The 18,283-nt window shown below is 43.5% G+C and overlaps 1 protein-coding gene across 2 annotated transcripts in view; it reads left to right on the plus strand.

Moving 5' to 3' along the window:
* Positions 1-18,283, plus strand: part of SNCB (synuclein beta) — a 91,633-nt gene that overhangs the window by 15,005 nt on the left and 58,345 nt on the right. For both annotated transcript variants that reach the window (XM_088465439.1, XM_088465440.1), the window contains 2 exons: positions 8,144-8,185; positions 14,736-14,854. In XM_088465439.1, the coding sequence (XP_088321565.1) occupies positions 8,144-8,185; positions 14,736-14,854 (161 nt within the window). The remainder of the gene's footprint in view (positions 1-8,143; positions 8,186-14,735; positions 14,855-18,283) is intronic.

An 18,283-nucleotide genomic window follows, 5' to 3' on the forward strand; every position in this document is an offset into this window, starting at 1 on the left:
ATTTCGATGCCTATTTTAAGTCCCTTGTAAGGCTTCCCCCGTCATTATTTAGACCAGCGGCATTGCGGCCGCCGGTCTCATGACTACATCCCTTTGCTAGGAGAAACATGCAGTGATAAGTTGTGGGTAGAGTCCAAAAGTGGCTCCTGTCCTCTTACCTGAGGGCGGCTGCCGCTGCTGCTGGCTGGTCTGGACGGCTTGGTTCCCGGCACCTGCGCAATAGATCTGGCAGGCGCCAGGACCAGCGCAAGCGCATGTGTGGCGGTGGCGCCCTGCATGTGCATAACACTTGCTTTTGAGGGCTGCATAGGTTGCAGCCCCAAGAAGCTGTGTAGGGCTGCCCGAAACGCAGAGCAGTGGCTTCCCCTGGAAGCCGCTCTCTGCTGATCGGAACCGAGACTATCAGTCCCAGGGAGAAGAGACACCTCCCCCTGGGGCTGCCTGTCCTGTGCGTGACCAGGGCCGCAGAGAGCCACGGCGGGCCCAGGTACAGAGGGGGCGTGGCCTAATCGCAGGAGGCGTGGTCACGCCCCCTCGAGCAAAAAAAAAAGTTTTGCCTCCCCGGCGCTGTAAGCCCCTCAGCCCCGCGCAAAGCCAAGGGGGGCGCGATCAGTGTGATCGCTCCCCCCCCCACAGGCAAAGGAGACTGCTGTGGCTGCTGCTCAGCAGCCACGAGCAGTCTCCCACTGCAGCTCAGCACACTCTGTGTGTTGGGCAGCTGAGAGAGAGGAGGGAGGGGGAGCGGCGCCGGACCCGGGCCCCCGCCGGGCCCCTCAGGAAGCGGATCACTGAAATGGCTGATTTTACTGGAGGGGCTGCAGCCCCGCAGCCCCTAGGTAAAATCCACCACTGGTAGAGTCCCTTTAGCATGTGATGATCCTGAACCCAACATATGGGGAAGCAGTGTCAGAGACCATGAAAGCAAAATAGGAGACAAGGGAGCAGAGCACTGGTTATGTGGATAGTGTTAGGTCCTCTCTTTTTTATGATTTCTTAGGGGTGAATTCTATTTAATTGGAGGAAGTATTAGAAAGTGGCGGTAAATGGTCTTTCAATGAATTCCATATTATTTAACAGTGCCACCTATTCTAAAGACCTTTACATTTACCTCCTGCTTCCTCCGTGCTGGGGCTCAGAATGTTTCTGTAATGTGCTAAATATGCGGATTCCTCACACTTCTGTCACATTACTCGGTTTTCCAAATGTGTTTGTATGATGAAATATTTAACTGAATATGTGAAAACAAATATATCTCAAAATGCAGCTATGACATCACTTATGCCAGATATCACATTGGGCACACAAATGTAGGAGCTCCTAGGACAAACACTTGCGTTACTGATCACAGTTAGTGACAGGCGAAGATGCAAGAAAATATATTTTCTATATATAGCACTATGCATATATCAGAGCCAAGCATACACTTAGGGATCATTTTACTAAAGTGTGGGTTTTTAGAACTGGAGTTGTTGCCCATAGCAACCAATCAGATTCTGCTTATCATTTATCTAGCACCTTTTAGAAGATAGCAGCTAGAATCTGATTGGTTGCTATGGGCTACAACTCTACTTCTAAAAACCTGCACTACAGTAAATATACCCCCAAGTGTCATCACGCCTTCTATCCAATTGGGTGTATGGAATGTGGGTGTGTGGGCAGGGTGGGAGGTGACTTGACCTCCCTAAAATGATAAATCCACGCTCCTCGTGGATATATATCGGGAGAGTGGGCAGGCTTGAGTTGCAGACCATCTATAGTGGATGGATAAAACAATCAGAGCAGATTGCCTGTCGAGTGTGGCCAAGGAGATTCTGATTCACAAATTAATTTGCATAATCAGCACAAAATCAATTCCTTATCTAGGTGAACACAAGCAATTCATTTGCATGGTCGACCTTCATCACACAAGTCAAGGTTAGTCAGCAGTGTCATGCAGTTCAAGATCACATAAAAACTTATGTAAGGCATAGTGAACATTTCTGCCTGTACATGAAATTTTGTTTATTATTCCTTACTATCTTTAATTAGGAGCATGTCCAGAAGATGGCTTTTACCTCTGTACACATGTGCACATATTTACAGTTTTACCTAGAAGAATTTGCACAGTGTTGTACAAAGAGAATATATTTACCCCTTTATGTTTATTTTATTATCAGAGTTACTATAGCACTGTGGTTTCTCTTACTTTTTTGTGTTAGACTATTATAGACACCTTGGTGTAGATCATTTCAATGCACTATAATACACTTATATAGCTGTATTAATTTATTTCCCCGGACGTACTGGATTATAAACCTGTAAATCTTATTAAAGACAGTGCACAATCCATATAGAAAATACAAATGGGGTTTAAATTTTGTTTATTGGTTCTGAATGTTATAGATAATTTTGTCGACATGGTCTTAAGGTGACTAATCTCCCCTCCCATAGCCTAACCTTCCTCCTGAAGCCTAACCCTAAGCGCCCCTCCCACAGCCTAACCCTCTCCCCGCAGCCTAACCCTAATCTCCCCTCCCACAGCCTAACCCTCCCCCTTCAGCCTAACCATAATCTCCCCTCCCACAGCCTAACCTTCTCCCTGCAGCCTAACCCTAAGCACCCCTTCCACAGCCTAACCCTCTCCCCGCGGCCTAACCCTAACCTCCGACAGCCTAACCCTCCCCCTGCAGCCTAACCCTAATCTCCCCTCCCACAGCCTAACCTTCCCCCTGCAGCCTAACCATAACCTCCCACAGCCTAACCCTCCCCCTGCAGCTTTACCCTAATCTCCCCTCCCACAGCAGCCTAACACTCTCCCCACAGCCTAACGCCAATTTCCCCTCCCACAGCCTAACCTTCCCCCTGAAGCCTAACCCTAAGCACCCCTCCCACAGCCTAACCCTCTCCCCACAGTCTAACCCTAACCTCCTACAGCCTAACCTTCCCCTGCAGCCTACCCTAATCTCCCCTCCCACAGCCTAACCTTCTCCCCACAGCCTAACCCTCCCCCTTCAGCCTAACCCTAATCTCGCCTCCCACTGCCTAACCCTCCCCCTGCAGCCTAACCCTAATCAACCCTCCCACAGCCTAACCTTCCTCCTGCAGCCTAACCCTAAGAACCTCTCCCCCAGCCTTACCCTCTCCCCACAGCCTAACCCTCTCCCCGCAGCCTAACCCTAACCTCCCACAGCCTAACCCTCCCCAATGCAGCCTAACCCTAATCTTCTGCCCACAGCCTAACCCTCCCCCTTCAGCCTAACCCTAATCTCCCCTCCCACAGCCTAACCTTCTCCCCACAGCCTAACCCTCCCCCTTCAGCCTAACCCTAATCTCCCCTCCCACAGCCTAACCCTCCCCCTGCAGCCTAACCCTAATCAACCCTCCCACAGCCTAACCTTCCTCCTGCAGCCTAACCCTAAGAACCTCTCCCACAGCCTTACCCTCTCCCCACAGCCTAACCCTCTCCCCGCAGCCTAACCCTAACCTCCCACAGCCTAACCCACCACAATGCAGCCTAACCCTAATCTTCTGCCCGCAGCCTAACCCTCCCCCTTCAGCCTAACCCTAATATCCCCTCCCACAGCCTAACCCTCCCCCTACAGCCTAACCCTAACCTCCCCTCACACACCCTAAACTTCGCCCCGCAGCCTTAGCCAAACCTCCACTCCCACAGCCTTACCCTTGCCCTGCAGCCTAACCCTAACCTCCCACAGCCTAACCCTCACCCTGCAGCCTAACCCTCACCCTGCAGCCTAACCTACCCTCCCACAGCCTAACCCTCTCCCAGCAGCCAAACCCTAACCTCCCCTCCCACAGCCTAACCCTCACCCTGCAGCCTAACCCTAACCTCCCCTCCCACAGCCTAACCCTCCCCCTGCAGCCTAACCCTAACCTCCACTCCCATAGCCTAACCCTTGCCCCACAGCCTAACCCTAACCTACCCTCCCACAGCATAATTCTCTTCCTGCAGTTTAACCCTAACCACCCCTCCCACACCCTAAGCCTCGCCCCACAGCCTAACCCTAACCTATCCTTCCGCAGTCTAACCCTCTCCCCACAGCCTAACCCTAACCTACCCTGCCACAGCCTAAGCCTCCCCCTGCAGTCTAACCCTCAATCTCCCCCCCACAGTTTAATCCTCCCCATAATGTGCGGACCTTAAGTTAAAATACTGCACATTACATCTCCTCCGTGCGGTGCAGGGACTGTGCAGCCTATTGCTGTAAAACACAGCCCCTGACTGTCTGCGGCCAGAGGAAGGGAGGGGGCGGTCGCTGGAATGTTTTTATGTTGCCCACCTCCAACATAAAACCGTTCCGACGCCCCTGGGTGCAAATATATACATTTTTGTCTGTGCATACAATGCAGGTGTAATTCTTAAACTCTGTATCAAGGCCTATGTGTTCATAGACACGCAGGCAATCTTAGGGGGAAATTAAATTCTCCAATATTCTGCCAGAAGGGTGAGGTAAAACTTGCGATGTTGGCACTACTGCAAGAGCCGAGAAAAATTATTTACGAACACCCCAAAAAAGACATGTCATTACCGGGGCGAAAAAGAAAAATGTGGGGGGACAAGTTTAAAAAGTAGCGATATAGGTTTCTTGGGGAGCTGTATGGATGGGACAGGTGTTTTTAGGATCAGGTGCATGCAGCAGGTGGATTTTTCACATTTTTTTAAAAGTGCACTTTAGAGAAACAAAACTATGCTAGCGCCCATTTTCAAGTACCCCAATTTGACTGGACTGTTTCTTTTCCACAAAAAATACTGTTTTCTATCATTCTTCACCACTTTTACAAATATGCTTGTAGAAAGCTTTTAACACAACTTAAGGACACAAAGTACTTTTATTAGGGCTAATAGTACTCATCTGTAATGATTTCTATGGGAGGCCTCATTGTGTACTGAAGTTACTGATAGGGCTGCTATGTTTCAAAAATAAAAATCTGGGACAAATTTTTATGATATATCAATACAGTATTGATACGTTGATTTAAAACTATTAAAAACCTGATATGGTGGATTATAGCAATATAGTTACTAAGTATTACTGACAGGTGCCAGTCAGTGTCCACAGTACTGGTGATAGGCCCTGATTCAGACCCGCTCGTAAGGGCCGGCCGCTCGCAGGTAATGTGGGCGTGGTTTTTTTTGTCTCCTGCCACCAGCAAAGCTGTGGGAGCCCACCCATAGCTTGTGCGAGCGGCAAGGAGCCTGTCGCGATAATCGGGACCATCAGCTTTGTAACGAGACACTGTGGCAGGGTCTCGGCTGCCGCAAGGCCGAGTGGACTTCCTGCTCTAATAGAGCAGGAAGTCCACTACTGACATCAGTTGTTCCTAAGGGAACAACTGGTTCCTAAGGGAACGCCTGCGTTTGGTCAACCACCCCCCCCCTAGCCGCCTACAAAACGGGGCGAGCTGTCACTCACCATCGACAGCCGCCCCATTTTGTAGCGAGCCCCGTAGCGACTGAAATTCAGTTGCTCGGCGGGGCTCGCGCATGCGCACGCCGGACGCGGCACATGCGCAGATCACAAACATCGAGCTGCTTGCGAGCGCTGTGCGCTCGCAGCGGCTCTGAATCAGGCCCATAGTGTTCAGCATTCCATTGTTGTGTCTAGCTGTGGGAGGATACAGCCGGCGGGCAATGTGTACTGCATTGCCCCTCCAACAAGCCTGGGTAATTTGTACCACCTCTCCCCCTTCTCGGTGCCGCTGGCGCTGGGGACTACTAGACCACGCATGAGCATCCTACGCTTCTGCGGGGCTTCATCCGCCCTCAGTGGCCACATGTTCTCTCCCATAAAACCGGGGCATTTGGGTTTCCCGAAGACTGTTTTCAGGGTGCTGGGACACAGACTCCAATTCCGGATATATTGCTCATACTTGTCTCTTGAATTAGGGTCCACTCTAGGGGTGTGGTATATTCTGAATGTAGGCAGCATTGACATTCATAATGTCAACACTAACATAATGTTAATATTTTGATAATGTCGACATTGTGAATGTCGACGTTCAGAATGTTGATCATAGGATTTTACACTAAACCTAACTCACAGCCTAACCCTAACAATGTCGACATTATGTCAGTGTCAATATTGTGACTGTTGACATTGTGAATATCGGCATTATGAACATGTCGACATTCAGACCATGACTACATTATGTGGTCAAAATTCTGAATGTCGATATAATGACTACTTACCGCTCTGCAGTAAAGCAGGAAATTGTGAAGGGTTACCATCTGCACGTTGAGCAGGGTTGTGCTGCAATGATGTAAATTGCATCTGTAAGCCTGCACTGAGTAGTGATGGTACAATATGCCTTGCTACACTCATTTGATGATACAAATAGCATTGCAGCAACCATTTTGTGGGTGAGCTAATAATCATTAACAAGGATGCTATTAGGTTAAGTGAAAATGAACAACAATACTGAGGTATGAGGCAGGTGTTACTTGTTCCTAGGAAACTAGTAGGTTGCATGCTAATAAATATTGGTTCAATTACAAAATGGTTGCCTCCACTGTGAATAACCAGCAAGTGCAACTTTAAACCAAACAAACTAAGGACATTCTGTGCAGCTAGCTCCATGAGAGCCACAGGAGGACGTTAATGCCATTGCACTTGTGCACTAGCGTGTGCCGGACAGTGCAAGCCCAGAGATGTCCACTTTCACTGTCCGTAGACAGTGAAAATCTGCCAGTGGTTCCAAACACTCCAACATCATGTCAACCATTGACACTTGCACCAGCTTATGGCTGGCAGAGTCATTATCTGAACTCCAGCTAATCATGGCCTCTGCGGCTGGGGCTCTACTTTTGGGATTGTAGCTACGTTCACCGACACACCCGTGACACTCCCATAACACGCCCATGAGACGGCCTTTCTGCACACACTTCAGGCCAGTTACCACCCAGGAATGAGCATGGTTTTGCCTTGCCTTTTCTAACTCTAGCACCTCCGTACGTAATAGCAGACTCAGTGTGCACTCGGGAACTCATGCACCTTTGGGGTTTTCAGGACTTTCAGTTTTCATGCATGTGTAGTAAAAAATAATCGCTCAACTGCACAACCATTGGTATTGTGTGCACCGCTGAATCAGGCCAATGTCATCTATTTTGCTTGAACAATGATAACACTGAACTATCTAAGCTATGTAGCTTATGATGGGACGCAGTTCCAATAGGCGTTGCTGGGTGGTGACTAGGTGGTGGCTTTTGTCGAAGGGTCCTTACACTGGCACCGGCGGCCAAATTCCGTCAGACACTCTGAACAACCATAGGGTTACTCTAGTGTCCAATGGTGCGGCTGATGTCTGCTCGATGGTGCGACTGGCTGTGCACCAGAATGGATTACTGCCGCAGCCGGTGGGAATCTCAGCAGACGGCAATGGCATACATTTGCAGTAGCAGCTGCTACAAAAGTCACATCTGAAGTAGCATCCACCACTGAATTATGTCCACAGTACTGTATAGCTGGACCTTACTGCACTACAAACCACATAATGCCATGTTTGCTGAATTTAGCCATATGGCATTTGTATATTAAATACTTATCTTCTATAAATATTACATTCAGTTATGGTTATTACATTCAATATACAGGAGGTGTTGTGAAACTACAAGGCACAGAATGCTGTGGGTGCAGAATATGCATGGACTTGTAGTTTCATAACGCTTGTAGAGCAACCCATTGTCCAGGCCTAATATATAGAATAAAAGGACATCACTGACCCAATAGTAAAATTGGAATAAGGGAGCGGCAATGACACTTTGTCCAACTACAGAGCACAAGTCTGCATCAGAGCTCTCACCATTTTATGGGAGACAGTCGCTATGGGGCGCAGATGTCAGGGGGCCACCACCAATGTGGCCAATGATCTGCTCTCAAAAGAACAGAGAGGAGGCCTCTTCTATGCAAACAGGGGTTTGGCCCATGTGCAGTAATATAAACTCCCAAGGCCTCACTGCACATGCTAAGCAACCGTCTACACTCTGAAAAGACCACCATTGGACAATATTTTATATGACAGACATTTCCAGGGGAAAAAGATGTTAATCTGTATATATTGTACTAAATGGAGAAAACAGCGCCTCTATTGTATTTATATATTTCATTAAGATTCTGTAACAATGTTTTCTCTTCTTTCTCTCTTCCAGGGAGTAAAACCCGTGATGGAGTAGTGCAAGGAGTGACCTCAGGTCAGTGTCTCCCTCATTTCAAAACTCTGCTGCTGCCAAGGCCGCTAATCTGTGTGATACAGTGCCTGAGGCAGTCATGCAACCAAAGCCAGCTCTGCTCTTAATAGGATCAAAAGCTAATGGGTGACTGAGATCACCCAGGCTGAGCTAATGCAATTAAGACAAGTAGCTACTGCTCATCTTGTGTGTTTACATCTAAATTTGAGACCAGAAATATGGGTTGTTTATGAATTCATGTATGGTATGACAGGCAAACAACATTAAGTCACGCGGAACAGTTCCATGCAAGTGCTAATATGAGGCTGGATACAGAAGATACAAAATCATATTGTTTATTAAAAAAAATGGTTTCGATTTATTGGTATCTAAAACTGAATAAATCAACAAATTTCTCTTTAAATTATAAAATATTGAGTCATCAAATTTAAATCTAGAACTTACATGTTGGTTCTTGCTGGTAAATCTTCGGAACTACTTGCAAGTTTTCCTGCATGCTGGGGGATGATGACCCCTGTATTACACAGTCTAGACCAGAGGTCTTCAAACTTGGCCCTCCAGATGCTGTGGAACTACACATCCCAGCATGCACTGCACATAGTTTTAGCATGCTGTTATATCAAAAAGGTGGCAGTGCATGCTGGCATGTGTAGTTCCACAGCAGCTGGAGGGCCAAGTTTGAAGACCCCTGGTCTAGACTCTAAGGAAAGTATTTTACTTGCAGGAATCAAACATATTGCCTATAAAGATGATGTACCATCCACACGCTAGTCATATTTTGTATTAATAATATGAGCACTGCTCTTTTCCATTCATCATATCGCCGTAAATCAATATTTGTAGTCAGAATATAGTTGTGTTCAGAAACCAAGAATATCCCCAAAATCTGATGGAGTTTGACACAGTACATAAATGTGATGTTTATCCCTGGTGAAACGTAAACATTTTCTGAAATTGGCTGGTATTCCAGGCCAAGGAGGGCATCAAATGGGTGGGTGTGAGCATCACATAAGCGGCTCTGATCTACTTTGGCCAGGAACTCCCCACTGCTGCTGCTGCTCCTCCCAGCCAATCACATTAAAAATTACATTTCTTGGCTTGTACATCCTCCTAGGATTTCACTAAAAGCATTCATTCTTCTTTGCAGATTCAGCCATATGGTTAGATCGACAGCCAGAGTTGTTTGTATTTGGTGCCCTGGGAAATGACACAAAGCTACTGATAGTCTGGTGTTCAGTGTAAAGAGCAAAGCAGTGCTTTGTCATATTGCAGGGCAATGAAAATAATCATCTCTGCCTAGTGATATACTTTTGTAAAACTTAATTCATTAAATGGGTAACACAGGAGATTTTACTAAAATCTTCTGCTTACCGAAAGCGGAACGTGGTCTCCATACACTAAGTATGGAGACCTCCTTATTTCTCAATTCAGTTCAGCAAACTTAAATAGATAATTTTTGGAATTTGATTTCGAGAATGAATACCATCTTCAGATGGTGTTCTTTCTCGATGCCCTGCTCCTTCCCATGGGAAGATTTCCAGGTTGCGAAGAGGGATCCATCCGGATCCCTCCACCTCTGTTCGGATCTCTCTGTCGCTTGTTGGGTTCTTTCTGTGCATGCGTGAACCCCAATTAATTTTCATGGCTACAAAATTAGCAGTGATAGGGAACGTGGGGAGATCAGCTCTCTCCACACCAGAACAATGTTGAATTGCTCCAGTGTTTTAGTATCTACCGCTGCTACTCAAAGCAAGTTGGATACAGTGCTTAATGAATTAGCCCCATAAAATTCTAATGTAAGTAATACACAGTACGTAAGATCACCTCTACAACTTTAACTTTGTATTTAATGACAGTTATACAGGGACATGTAATGTAGAATCAAATAAATTAAATGATTCTTAGCGTTAATAATACACATAAATAATCCATAAAAACTCTGCAGTTTTTAAGGGAAGTCAATTATTAGATATATTGTTTTCCTGTTTGATTATCAGTAATTGTGCCACTGAGGTTGTATGCATTTTATTTATATCTCTAACAAAATGATAGAAGAAGGGTCACACCCGAGTGCTCCTTATTTTATGAAAATAATTCAGAAATGGTACTTATCGTATGAAAAGACAAATTTTCCTTCTCCTCTTTTCCGCCCTCCACAGATTGTGTAAATGTTTTAAATAAGACTCACAACATGTAGAAAGATAAACATGGAAATAATCTAGTACAGATGGTACCATTTAATTGTCCTGTACATCTTGAAAAAGTATTCCAATAACATGACAATATTTTTCTCTCTCTTAATCAGAGACTCCAGATAGAATATCAATTAAAATTGTAATAGCTCATCACAATAATACATAGCCCTTAGATGAAAATTGGGCTTAATCTTTCACATAAAAAAACATGTTAATACACCAACACTGGTGAAGTTGGACTCATACCAGAATCAGGAAGAGATAATGCCTGTAGTAAGATGAATAGTTGTTATATCACCCGGGGTAAGTACCAGCCGTCCTTCAGGATATATGCCACACCAATTCAGGAAAACTTCCTGTAGTCCCCCTCTGTAACCCAATGCATTTCAACCTCCAAGGTCTCCTTCAAGGTCTTTTACACAAGCGGTGTAATGGTTAGCATTACTGCTTCACAGCACTGACGTTGTGGGTTCGATTTCCACTATGGCCCTGTGTGGAGTTATTATATTCTCCCTGTGCTTGCGTGGGTTTCCTCCCACAGTCCAAAAATATATGCAGGTAGGTAATTTGGCTCCCAACAAAAATTAACTCTAGTGTGTATGCGGTATGGAATATAAAATGTTTGATCCAATTAAGGTAAGATCCAGAGCAAAAAAATCTGTGTATAATAATAATCAGTTCCACAGCACAGATTAATATCACAACTGATGAACATGTATGAGGTATATACAGACAAGTACTTCAGATAATGTCCTGCATAATCACCACGCTGGAAAGTAAATCTGGTCTCCACAATCACTCACATGGCAGCCGAAGTCAGGTTACACTGCATTAGCAGTCTCTCTGTCTCCCGTGCTCGCCAGCTGATTATACCGCACATGTGAAGTCGGAGTTGGCTGAAGACCCAGCAAGGTTTGCTAGAGACTTGCTGTATTACCTCTGTTTGGATAAAGGAGTTCAGATAGCTCCAATACATCGGTCTCACTTGGGGGTGCTCTCAATCAGGGGGTCCGCTGACGCGTTTTGCCTCTTTAACACAAGGGCTTTCTCAAAGAGTGACATTATCTGAAGTACTTGTCCGTATATACCTCATACATGTTCATCAGTTGTGATATTAATCTGTGCTGTGGAACAGATTATTATACACAGATTTTTTTGCTCTGGATCTTACCTTAATTGGACCAAACATTTGTTCACTGGAAGTATATATCAAGTTCAACTAAAAAACTGCTGCAAAGTGTATTTCTATGCTACCATACTTTTCTATGTTGCGGCTCAGATATCAATTTATTTCCAGGAGTATATTATTAGCACAAGACACATAATATTGAAGTGAAATGACAGCAAGAATTCATTAAGTGATATATATATATATATATATATATATATATATATATATATATATATATATATATATGAAATATAGTACCAGTCAAAAGTTTGGACACACCCTCTCATTCAATGGTTTTTGTTTATTTCAATTATTTTCAACATAGTAGATTAATACTGAAGGCATCAAAACTATGAAAGAACACATATGGAATTATGTTGTAAACAAAAAAGTGTTAAACAAATCAAAATATGTTTTATATTTTAGATTCCTCAAAGCAGCCCCCATTTGCTTGGATGACAGCTTTGCACACTCTTGGCATTCTCTCAATCAGCTTCATGAGGTAGTCTCCTGGAATGGTTTTCCAACAGTCTTGAAGGAGTTCCCAGAGGTGCTGAGCACTTGTTGGCTGCTTTTCCTTCACTCCAACTCATTCCAAACCAGCTCAATTGGGTTTAGGTCGGGTGATTGTGGAGGCCAGGTCATCTGACGCAGCACTCCATCACTTTCCTTCTTGGTCAAGTAGCCCTTACATAGCCTGGAGGTGTGTTTGGGGTCATTGTCTTGTTGAAAAACAAATGATGGTCCCAGTAAGTGCAAACCAGATGGAATGGCATGGCGCTGCAGAATGCTGTGGTAGTCAGGCTGGTTAAGTGTGCCTTGAATTTTGAATAAATCATCTACAGTGTCACCAACAAATCACCATCACACCTCCTCCTCCATGCTTCACAGTGGGAACCACACATGCAGAAACCATCTGCTCACCTTCTCTACGTCTCACAAAAACACAGCAGTTGGAACCAAAAATCTAAAATTTGGACTCATCAGACCAAAGTACAGATTTCCACTGGTCTAATATCCATTCCTTGTGTTTCTTGGCCCAAACAATTCTCTTCTTCTTCTTGTTCATTCTCAGTAGTGGCTTCTTCGCAAAAATACAGCCATGAAGGCCTGATTCACGCAGTCTCCTCTGAACAGTTGATGCTGAGATTTGTCTGCTACTTGAACTCTGTGAAGACTTTGTGGTCTCTAATCTGAGGTGCTGTTAAGTAGTGGTTTCTGAGGCTGCTAACTCTAATGAACTTATGTTCTGCAGCAGAGGTAACTCTTGGTCTTCCTTTACTGGGGCGGTTCTCATGAGAGCCAGTTTCAGCATAACGTTTGTATGGTTTTTGCAACTGCACTTGAGGATAAATTCAAAGTTCTTGAAATTTTCCGTATCGACTGACCTTCATGTCTTAAAGTAATGATGGACTGTCGTTGCTCTTTTCTGAGTTGATAGTGCCATAATATGGATTACAACAGTAGCCAAATAGTGGTGTCCACTGTGTACTAACCCTACCTCTGCACAACACAACTGATGGTCTCAAACACATTAAGAAGGCAAGTAATTCCACAGATTGACTCTTGACAAGGCACACCTGGTAATTCATTACCATTCCAGGAGACTACCTCATGAAGCTGATTGAGAGAATGCCAAGAGTGTGCAAAGCTGTCATCCCAGCAAAAGGGGGCTACTTTGAGGAATCTAAAATATAAAACATATTTTGATTTGTCTAACACTTTTTTGTTTACAGTATATATATATATATATATATATATATATTTATATATATACATATATATATATATATATATATATATAGTTGTAGCGTGTGATACAATATATGTTTTCATTTTTTATTGTATTTAAAATTATATTAGATTTCTAACATATGGAGCCTTGACTGTTGTGTCTTATTCTGCTATTTCACTGTCGAAAGGTTTAAATTATACAGCGCAGTCTTAATTGGTTTCATATGTTTTTTGTTGTTGTCTGTTGGGTATTCACAAGCCCCATATTAGAGACTTGCAGCTGATAAATTAATTAAAATTGAAAACATATATATTTCTCATATACATAAGCGCCAAGGTCATTAGTTTGGTTCGGCACTATAAAAAATAACTGGTAGTAAATAAAATATCTCTAAATGTTTGGAATTATAGTGTGTGCGTTCAGTAATTACTATAACACTGGTGAAATATTAAATATAATGTTATATTTTAACATTTGTTGTATGTCTAAAATGTCAGTAAGATAAAGTTAATCTAAAAAAGATGACTATGAGCACTAAAAACCTCCTTCTCCCTAAGTAGTACATCTGTGGCTGGGACTATTGCTGCACCCCACCAGCATCACTGCAATGATCTATTTGTAAATATTTGTCGGTTATTTGTGAATTCTACTTGATAAGTTAATTTTTCAGACCGATTTGGGGAACTTGGAATAATAATGCTGCTGTACCAGAAATGATGAAATACACAAATAGATCTTTTACAATTGGTACATTTTATTGAAATTACTAAATAAATTGGTAGTAGTTATTCTAGATTTCTTTGCATTAAAGGTAAGAGTTGATCTGGCTTTATAATAGCGGGGAGGGTCACTAAATAAACCAGTAGCTATTATATTGATGTGGATTACCTGCATGACCCTCCATCAACCAAGCTGTGGCAGAGAGAATGGTTAATTCCAGACCCACTAAAGTATTGTACAGTGATGCATTGTAACTGTGTAGGAACATGGTGCTGGAGAAAGTGGAACAAGGTGCCATCACCCTGTTACATAATATGTTACACATTTACGCTGCTGCAGGCCTTGTTACATTATTCAGTCTGCTAACTTTTTCAAGCCTAATGTTTCTTTTCAAATGCAGTTTGTCACCTGAAAGTTTATAAATAGTAAAAGACAAGACAGACAACTAAAGTGATAAAAGAACCTCTGTAATTGCATCCGAGACTCTGGCATTTCATACGATCTGATTTATTTGATCAGTCCTTTCATTTTATTTAATGTCACCATGTTGTCACTGTCTATAATGTTCATTATGATCTGGATTTTGTAGTCAGCCCATTAGGTCTGTGTTCCAGTGTATGTCAAACTTTCTTCCATCAGCAAGGGGGCCGAAGGTTGTGTGCATCTCATCCTGCCTCCCTGTCCAATTTTTAATGGTGATCAGTAACATTGGTTTGTTTTTCTCTTTCCCAGTGGCTGAGAAGACCAAAGAGCAGGCATCTCAGCTGGGAGGGGCTGTCATGTCTGGGGCCGGGAACATTGCTGCCGCCACTGGTCTAGTGAAGAAAGACGAGTTCCCCACAGATATAAAGGTGCTATATTTTCTCTAATGTGATGTGATCTTAATGCTAAGTGACTGAAATGAAAGAATGATTAATTTCTATAAATATAACCGAATATCACTTTCCTACTTCTGTCATGTGATGCTACATATAACTGATTTATGCATTGTGGAAATAGACCAAAATATAAAATGCGATAACGTCTGAAAAAAGAAGTTACACGTGTAAATCAATGCTATACATACGTATGTATGGTATGTAGCTTATTACACATATCTACATAATTAGGCATGCTATTGCTTCTGATGGTGTGGGTTTATGAATGCATCCTAGCAGAGCTGCTAGGAGCAGATATTGTGTATTTATGGGTAGGTCACTCCATAGCAAGTGACCACAGATCAGACTTTGACACACATAGGTTGACAACAGGAGGATACACTCATTCCTATATAGAAAGGAAATTATCAGTGTTTTTGGCTTTTCCATTGTTTTGTAGGGCAAGTACCATGGTTTGGGTCTTGCAGAGGCAGCTGTGGTATGTGATCTGGTTTGGAAATTGTGCACCAGTAGACACTGCCGAGTTATGAACCATTGCAGAATGGAAGGGGATATGGGTGATCTCCAATTCAGGGGAATGAGGGCCAGGCTGCATTGTTTAGCTGCCTCGGCAATGAACATGCAGAGGGACAGTGTGAGGCTGTTTGTGAGCTGCACACTTGTCTGAATGTAACTGCATCTTGTGTTTTTATTATTATTATCTATTTATTACCAGTTAGTTATATATCACACACATATTCCGCAGCGCTTTACAGAGAATTTTTGGCCATTCACATCAGTCTTTGCTCTAGTGGAGCTTACAGTCTATATTCCCTACCACATACACACACACACACACACACACACACACACACACACACACACACACACACACACACACACACACACACACACACACACACACACACACACACACACACACACACACACACACACACACACACACACACACACACACACTAGGGTTAATTTTGTTGGGAGCCAATTAACTTACCAGTATATTTTTGGAGTTTGGGAAGAAACCAGAGTACAGGGAGAATATACAAACTCCACACAGTTAGGGCCGTAGTGGGAACCGAACCCACAACCTCATTGCTGTGAGGTAGTAGTGCTAACCATTACACCAGCTGTATTTGTAAAACCACCATACACAACTAAGATTTGCTAAGAGTGATTCTGAGTTCTATGCATCTCATAAGCTTCTCACTGACAACTGAATGAGCATTTGTGGGTGGCAATGGGGCATTCACAATTAAGACAAGTGTCCCATGGTCATGTATTCTGAGTTGTTTGTATGGATTGCGCATGACAATTTCAGTCCCATCTTCTGCACCAAGCATTGGTGTAAGACCATTACTAGCGGCTTCTCTTACAGCCGGAGGGCTGGACGTGGTGCATTTGCATAGATGTGTCTCTATCTTTTTTTAATTAACTTTTTGCTAATTTATATTAAATATAACAAAGGGAATATAACAGATAGGAAGCAGGGGAGAATTGACATTAACTTGGGAGATTGATCTGTGGCTAGAGTCCTTGGTGGGGTCATTCAGAAGGATGGTAATGTGGGCTCCTGAGAGGGTAAAGAGGATCCACCAGGTACAGTATATCATTAACTGCCTGCAAGAGACAGGGGGCTTTTTGGCCCCTAAAGGTTTTTATTTTAAACTAGCTGGAGTACCCGGCGTTGCCCGGGATTTTAAAAATGTTTGTTTGCACATCATCCTCCAACCAACCTCTCCTTAGGCAGGCCTCACGAAAAGTGTGACAAACTTCCCCATCAACAGTCCTAAGGTCTTCGAAGAACGTAGGACCTGTAACGGTGTAAAGCAAACTTCAGAGATAGAAGCATTCAAATTTTTTAGGATGTACAGGGTAAACACGGCCAAGAGCTTCTGTTGCTCTGATACCAGGATGACCATCTACAGCAACTCCCTGTTTTCTGCGCAGAAAAACTTTTCAAAAAGCATTCCATGTGTAATATTTTGGCAGCTCACAGTACAGCAGGGTCCTTGCAAAGTCATCATTTTGACACAGTTGGAAGAAAGAAGTAAATGTTGTTGCGTAATTTGATATAGTCAGAGAGCTGAGAATGCTGGCAAAGCGTGCTAAAGCTCTCTTCGATAATAAACATTAATATCATGATAAAACATGACAACACAAAACGCTTGTTCTGAGGCCCTACCCATATGCCGTGAGGCCCCACAATGAGCGTCCAGCAAAAATTGTGTTTTTTAATTAATTAAAAATAAAAAAGTAATTAATTTCCATTTTAAATGTTTTTAGTTGCCTCCGCCGTTTTTTAATACGCTCGTATGTAAAATGTCATGATCTTCGCTTTTAAACTTTGAATTTGTATAGAAAGACAGAAGTACAAAAGGACAAATTTTCGCTTTTATATAGTAGAGAAGATAGAAAAGAATAAATAAGAGATAAGCTAAATCCTTTTCTAATGCCGTACCTGACCTGTAGAGAGCGAATGCTATGCAAAAATTGTGGTTTTTCATTAATTACAAATTAACAGCAATTAATTTCGATTTCACATTTTTTTAGTTGCCTCCGCCGTGTTTTAATACACTCGTATGTAAAATATCACGATCGTGGCTTGTAAACTGTGGATTTGTATAGAAAGACAGAAAACAAATTTTCGCTTTTATATAGTAGATGATTGTGAATCCATCATTCCTTTTGCAAGAAAGGGTTAAAGATAATGGCTTCATTGAGGTTTTTGTTTAAGTGAAAAAGCTCCCTAACCTCATCTGATATCTGGGGAAAGCTGACCTTGCAAATATTGGGCTCTATTTAAGAACAAGCCATAACACCTTTAGCACTTGCTAATCTTATCTACGTATGGGATTGCAGTTGTAGGCTGAGACCAGCCCCGAAAAACGGTCACGACACGCCTGCGTTTTTTGCCGCCGCTCCCCGTAACCTCCCACAAACGGTCCCAGAATGTCAACTACTTTGCAAAGAAATGCTCACTGCAAGCGGCATGGCGTAGATACTTTGGTGCGTGCGCAGTGCGACCGTGACACATGCACAGTCGGCCAACAATCTCTAAACTGCTTAAATATCGGCATATTCACATATCTGAACCAGGCCCTCTGTTCTGTATTTAGCGAACAGCAGTAAACTATGCTTACTGCTGTTTGTGACTGTACCGCTTACACTACCAATATATGGCGTAAGCAGCATGGCCTACATTGCTGGCAAAGGGGCACAGGGAAAGCCTTTCCAGCTTCAGCAAAGCTTTTCAGGCTTTGCTGAGTCCCCGCCAGGTGAAAGCGTAATACACATGCGCTGATGGCCATATGTGCATTATTCAGCAGCCTGATGCCAGCAGTGGTAGTCTGCCAGCGACACAGCTGAGGATACTGCTGAGGAGGGGGACACCGCAGGATCTTG

This window comes from Taudactylus pleione, unplaced genomic scaffold (assembly GCF_031769625.1).
Source record: "Taudactylus pleione unplaced genomic scaffold, aTauple2 ptg001990l, whole genome shotgun sequence".
In the NCBI taxonomy this organism is placed as follows: Eukaryota; Metazoa; Chordata; class Amphibia; order Anura; family Myobatrachidae; genus Taudactylus; species Taudactylus pleione.